The sequence below is a fragment of the Nyctibius grandis genome, chromosome 27 (assembly GCF_013368605.1).
Source record: "Nyctibius grandis isolate bNycGra1 chromosome 27, bNycGra1.pri, whole genome shotgun sequence".
NCBI lineage: Eukaryota > Metazoa > Chordata > Aves > Nyctibiiformes > Nyctibiidae > Nyctibius > Nyctibius grandis.
The window spans coordinates 3,248,045-3,254,170 of record NC_090684.1 but is presented as its reverse complement, the minus strand read 5'-3'; the positions used below and the strand labels follow the sequence as shown (position 1 = coordinate 3,254,170).

Here is a 6,126-nt window from a genome sequence, read left to right as displayed (position 1 = left end):
TCTCCCGTGCATTGCCCCGTGCTGGACCTTGAGGACTAGCTTCTTGGGTCTGGTCCGGGCACCCAGTGCTGGCCCAGTGTCTGACACTGCTCCCAGCAGCTCCTCTCAGGGGGAATCCAGACACCCCAAGCGTTGGTCACATCTGCGTCCTGGGCATGCCACCCCCTTCCTTCTCATCGCCCACCCTTTGAGGCTGCAGCAATGAAGAGATTTACCCCTCGAGAACAAAACCAGGGCGTTTTCCTCAGCCTGAAAGTCCTTGCATGACACTTTTTAATCCCTGATTTATTTGCAAATACAACTCCCCCAAACCTAACGAACCGAGAGCTGTTCACACGCAGCTCCTTGTCTCTGCCCGTCCTGCTCCGAGCTGGTTTCTGACGCCTCCAGCGACTGCACCAGCTCAGCCCTGGGGTCCCCAAGCCGTGGCTGAGCAGGAAGGTCGTGAAGGTAAATCTGCACTGAGAGGTGCTGAGCTCTTCTCCATCGCAGATGGGAGATGGAGTTGGGAGCAGCCTGGCTCATGGTCTTTTTCCCATCACTCTTATTATTTCATAAAAATCCCTGGTCATCCTGGTTTCCCAACCAGCCCCAGCAGGGATCCAGGTCCCAATCAAAAAGGCGACCCCAAATTTGTCATTGCTGCAGAGCCAAAGGCTCCGTGCACATCTGAAAGCCCAGGCAGCGCCTGGAAACCTTGAGCATGAACTCAGACTTTGTAGTACCATTAAGAAGAGCTGCGCCAGAGCCTGCACAGCCACAGGCAGGTGAGACACGAGGCAGTTAGATTTGCAGCCCTTTATTCACTACGGGAGATTTAGAGACTACTCATCACCATACACGGGTCCAAGGGAGGATAAGGGACAAATTATCCCGCGGGCGCTGCTCAGCATCCCTAGGCTGACAGGGCAAGGCCAACTCTGTTGTTGGCCATGTCGAAGATGGAGTAATACTGCCGGAGGAAGATGTTGCCGAGGATCCAGAGGGGCTGGCCGCTGCCGGAGGACACGTACGTGCTCTCAACCGCAACGGTGCAGACGCCGTTGTTCTGTCGGGGGAAAAGGAGCAAATTTCAGTGCCAGTGGGGAGCGCGGGGGATTTGTGCTGCCCGTGCCATCATGGCTGCTTTGGCTGGGAGCAGAATTAGACCCTCCTTACAGTCACGTACAGGCGTGCAAAAGCACCGTGAAATCGGGTGCTGGGAAATATGGCACCCAGGCTGCTGGAAGCCTCTGGGTTTGAAAAGAAACTGACTTTCTCCTGGGCAAAACTGCCCTACGAGCAAACGTGTGCTGGGAATGATAAAACCACACCTACGTTTAAGACATAGACAGAGGGCGGCAGCGGTAACTGGGCTCCACTGATGGTGAAGTAGAGGGTGGGCATGCTCTGGACGCTGCTGCAGTCGACGAGGAACTGCAAAAGAAACAGAGGGGCAGAGGGGTCAGGACCTCGGGGGCCAGGTCCTTCCTCCGGCCGTGCTCCCTAAGGGTCAGCACAGCTCTGGCTGTGGCAGAGCTGTGCTGACCCAGGTTTATCATGTTTGGAAGTGTTATTTTTGTTTTACACCCCTGCAAGGGGAGACACACCACTGCAGTGTTGTTTCAGGTGAGATGTTTCGCTCCAGAGATGCCAGGAGCCCTCCATGGCTCAGCGTTACCACCCAGCTGCGTCCTCATCCCACGGCATCAGCCCCCCGTGCGTGCAGGGCATCCCTCCCACCTACCCCGTTGTCAGTCTCCTCCGCGCCCAGTGCCCCCAGGAAGGTTGACATGAATTGTCCTGGGACAGTCAGCAGGAACGTCCCGGTGTCCACGATGCCATAACAACCTTGGCTGCACCAGCCGGTGGCTGACTGCCCGATGGAGAACCTGGAGAGAGCAGCAGAAAAGGCATCAGAAAAGGCTCCCCCTCTCCAAGACCTGCTCTGAGCCATGGTGCAGCACTTACTCCTCGATACCGATCTTCCAGTACAACTCCTGGACCACAGGAGTCCATAAAATCTCCCCGGAGTACAGCTGGGTGTCAATCCCTCCGAGGATGACTTCCCCGCCGTAATTATAGGTTGGGTTGCTGGGAAGACAAAATTAAACCCCCAAATCAGGCAGGCTGCTCAGGGGAAAGGGGGGTGGGGTGGGGAGAACATGGGGATGGAGAGTGGGTGAAGAAAAGGACGGATCCAGGCTGTGTCTACACAAGAGAGAGACTTGAGAGGTCTCACCGCGAATAATAGAAGCTGAAGATGGGTTCGGAGAGCTGGTTCTGCTGGAGCATGTTCTGCATGAGCGTGTTGTAACCGCTGATGCCAACGCCCGGGTAAGACATGCCCAAAATCCCATCGAAGTCCAGGTAGTAAAAGGGGCTGGTTGGCTCATTCAGGCTCAGGCCAAACTCCTGGCTGCTGACGACGATGTTCTGGATCTAGAGGGAGAGGAAAGACGCTGGGAGATGTCGGCGTTTTGGACATCCCGCTTGACAGCAACATCCCTGGGGGAGTTTTTGGGGAGAGGCAGGAGGGTCACGAAGGGAAATCTGCACTGAGAGGTGCTGAGCTCTTCCCCATCGCAGATGGGAGATGGAGTCAGGAGCAGCCTGGATCATGGTCTTTGTCCCATCACCCTTATTATTTCATAAAAATACCCACAAAAATTATTTGCCTCAATTAAGTTAGTTTAAAATCACACTTTCCCTGTATGCAAGTCTCACAACAGAACATTCCTTGTCCTGTAACAGCAAAGCTCAGCCATCAGTGTAAAAAGCAAACATTTAAGGTCAAAGATATCCCTTAGCCCATAGGGATGAGCAGCCCAGAGGACTCGGACCGAGTTTGTTTGCAGGTCCCAGTCTCCGAGTCAATTTATGCTGACACGCCATAAACTCTACATGGGAGATCCAGGCAGGAATATCCAAAATAAAAAGGTAATTTCGGCTGCTCCCTACATTTTCAACCGAATTGGACTGACCACAACTGCGGTCACTTCTTACCCTGATTGCAGCAACGTACCGAGACACCAAAAGTCACTTACTGTCACGGTGTCGTACCCCAACTCCACCGACACGTCACCGAACCCGTAGCTCAGGGTGTAGGTCGCGTCGATGCCCGAGAAGGTGGACGACTGGCTGGGGTTGAACCTGGAGTGATTTTCTGCGCAGAGAGAAAGTCACAGCCCCCCCGGGTCACATCCTGCCCTTGGTTCAGCATCTCTGTCCCCACATGGGCAGAAATCCCCAGCAAGGGGCGTCCCAGGGAAGGGGCCATCCAAAACCCGCTGGTGTCACCGAGCAGAGAGCAAACCCCAAACCCCACCGGCTCTCACTGAGTGCCCTCTCGCAGTGCCAGCTTGCAGCGTGCGAGGGATGACCAAGAATGCCAATGGGTGGCGAGCCCCGGCCCCGCTGTGTCCCCCGAGGGATGCTCACCGCAGGCTGCGGTCTGGCAGGAGGTGGAGGGCACCCACAGGTTGCCAGAGCCGGTGTCGAAGAGCACCAGGAAATTTTGCGGGGGGGTCCCGATGCTGATCTCCCCGAAGTAGTAGGACTGTGAAGAAGAGCGTGGGCAGATTTCTGTTTCTGCTGGGTTTTTTTGAATGAGTTTTCAGCTCTCTGCCCTCTGCTAGCTGAGAAACCCAAACCGCTACGGGGTTGTAGGAAGGGCTCGTAGTCCTTGGGTGCATCCAGGGCAGCTAAAGCATGGAAAGGGGCAATGATTTGCCTACAACATAGCAAAGTCAGCAGCAAAGCCAGGAGTAGGAGATGTGCCCTGTAACCATCGAACTCTGCTTTTTCTGAGAAGGGAATTCAATTCGGGATAAGACGTGCTGCCTCCTGCCTTCCTCTCCCGATGTCACCCAGCCCTTGGAGCCAGACAGCAAAACTCCTGCCCATGCCCACCACAGCCCCTCGACTCAAAAGCCGGAGCCAAGTGGCTCAGGGGAGGAAGGAAAAGCTTTAATACTTACATCCAGGTAGTTCATTAGCGGTTCATAAGCCACATCATTGCTGAGCTGGTATTTCCTACCGGGGTCCCCTTTGAGTTGCTTCAGGAAACCCTCCGGCACCCCTTTCTCTCTCATCACCTCCCGCAGGGACCTGCCTTTCCTCAGGGGGATCCTGCATGGGATGGAGACGGTAGCAAGATGCTGAGCGGCCGGGTGGTCCCATCCACGTGCGCACCCCCATGTGCTCTGCAGCCAGACCCTGCACCCTCGCACCCATCCCGGCCCCGGGGCTCACCTCACCATCCCCTCCCCGAGTGGGAGGCAGAGCAGGGCCAGCACCAGCCACCACATGGTCCCAGGTGCTGATGGCTCCATGGCAGCTCCTGCTCTACCTTGGCCAGGGCAGGGTGTATATAGCCAGGAGCCGTGCCCAGCCCCTCGCTCCAGACACCTCTTTCCTCTATCGCTGCACCCACCCACCACCAACGCTTGCGGTGTGTTTATCACCTTGATTTTGCCTCCTTACCTGGCTGTTCGGGCGCTAACAGATTGGCCAGTACCTCTGATACCAAGACCAAATATGTGACATCTGATAAAAAGCAAAATTCGGTTGTTATCAACAAGTTAAAGTATTTTCTCTTGCCTTCAGCACCAGCTTGGTCTTTCCAGAAAACAAAGGCAAAACACACCCTTTATAGCAAATGGAAATTAATGTGCTGGTGTTCCTCTTTTCACCCACCCAGGCAGCCGAGGAAGTGCCACAGGCTGGCACTATTTCTTCCATCCAAGTCTACAGACTCTGTTAACATCCATTTCCCCCAACACAGCTGGCAGGAACAGCAGGGGTGGCTTCTCAGCCCAGTTCCAAGCCTCCCAGGAACCAGCACATACTCCCAAAATTGTCTCTTTCCAGGGATTTTCCCTTTGCCATTCTGCCCTTCACTGCCCTCCAGCTCTGCCAGTACCCCCCGAGGAAGCTGAGATGGGGGCTGCAGCCCTGAAAGGTGTATCAGGCCTTTACCTGCCCAGCTGAAACCACTCAGCCATCTCCAAAAGACACTGTGATTTGCTGCAGTTTATTATCCACGTCAGAGTTACACCGAGGATGCTCAGGCCACACGTCTGGTGCGTCCCCGATACACTTTGGGTGATGCTGGTCATACCCAGGCAGGAGAAATGCAGGGGAGTGTGTATTTAGGCATTCATTTCCAGGGGATTTTTAGTCCCGGGAGACCCTTTCCTTCCCCTGGGAGGTGCTACCAGCCAGCCCTGACGGGTCACTGAGGCCCCATCCTGGCATCTGGTACCCCGAGGATGCTGCTCAGCCTCATAGCCCAAAGCCTGGGCACTCACCACCTGCAGAACCTCTGCCATGCACCGCTGAGGGACGGTGACTGTCCCCATGTCCCCATCAGCCTGGCAGCCTCATCTGCCATGGAAAACCTGAGGAGACCAACCTGGGGTTGTTTTTCTGTGCAAAGCTCTCAGCAAAGGAGCCCCAGCTGGAGCGACAGCCCGAGGCTGCTCAGACCCCTCTGCCCAGGGGACGTGGCGCTGGGCCAGCCCCACCTGAACCACGTGCTTTGACACGTGCTGCGGTTCTGCTGCCACTTCACTGGGACCAAACCCTTTGTCCCCATCTGAATTGACCCCACGGGGGTCACCAACATACGCACTCCAGGGAGCAGGCACAAGGGGGGCCAGCACCGCTCTCCCCGGGGTCGGACAGGAGCAGCCCCGCTGTCCTTTGCTGTAGGGCACTTGCAGACCCCTCAGTCCCCACTAACGGGGGGGACAGACCCCAGCAGAGCCTTGCTGCTCCCATCCGAGCTGTCGGGTAGGAGCGGTGCTTCGAGCCTGCGGTGGCTGAGGAAACCCCCCCAGCGCCCCTTCCTCCTCCATCGCATCCTGATGGATCTGCCTTTGCTGGGACAGAGCCCGCAGGGAGCGAAGGGCAGAGCAAAGACCAGCGGGGACACGGTCAGCCTTCGCCCGTCCCTTCCTGCCACCACTGCTGCCACAGCAGCTTCGGCTCTCAGAAACCTCCCTGTTTTATAGGGGAGGAGAAATGCCCTTCCCTGCTCCCCACACCTCCCTAATCTCCGTCTTGCTGCGCTCAGCCTGTGTCAATATTTTGACACAAAGCACAGAGGAGTTTGTGTCCTTTCTCTGGTGAGCTGACAGAGCT

General features: G+C 56.2%; 1 protein-coding gene across 1 annotated transcript; it reads right to left on the bottom strand.

The window, feature by feature from the left end:
* Positions 1-895: 895 nt before the first annotated feature.
* Positions 896-4,289, bottom strand: LOC137674161 (pepsin B-like). The gene is made up of 9 exons (XM_068419349.1): positions 4,234-4,289; positions 3,960-4,110; positions 3,421-3,538; positions 3,027-3,145; positions 2,225-2,421; positions 1,951-2,073; positions 1,727-1,871; positions 1,318-1,416; positions 896-1,048 (listed from the first exon to the last, which is right to left on the bottom strand). Exons 1-9 carry the CDS (start codon positions 4,287-4,289, stop codon positions 896-898), a joined length of 1,161 nt encoding a protein of 386 aa, XP_068275450.1.
* Between the last annotated feature and the right edge of the window lie 1,837 nt (positions 4,290-6,126).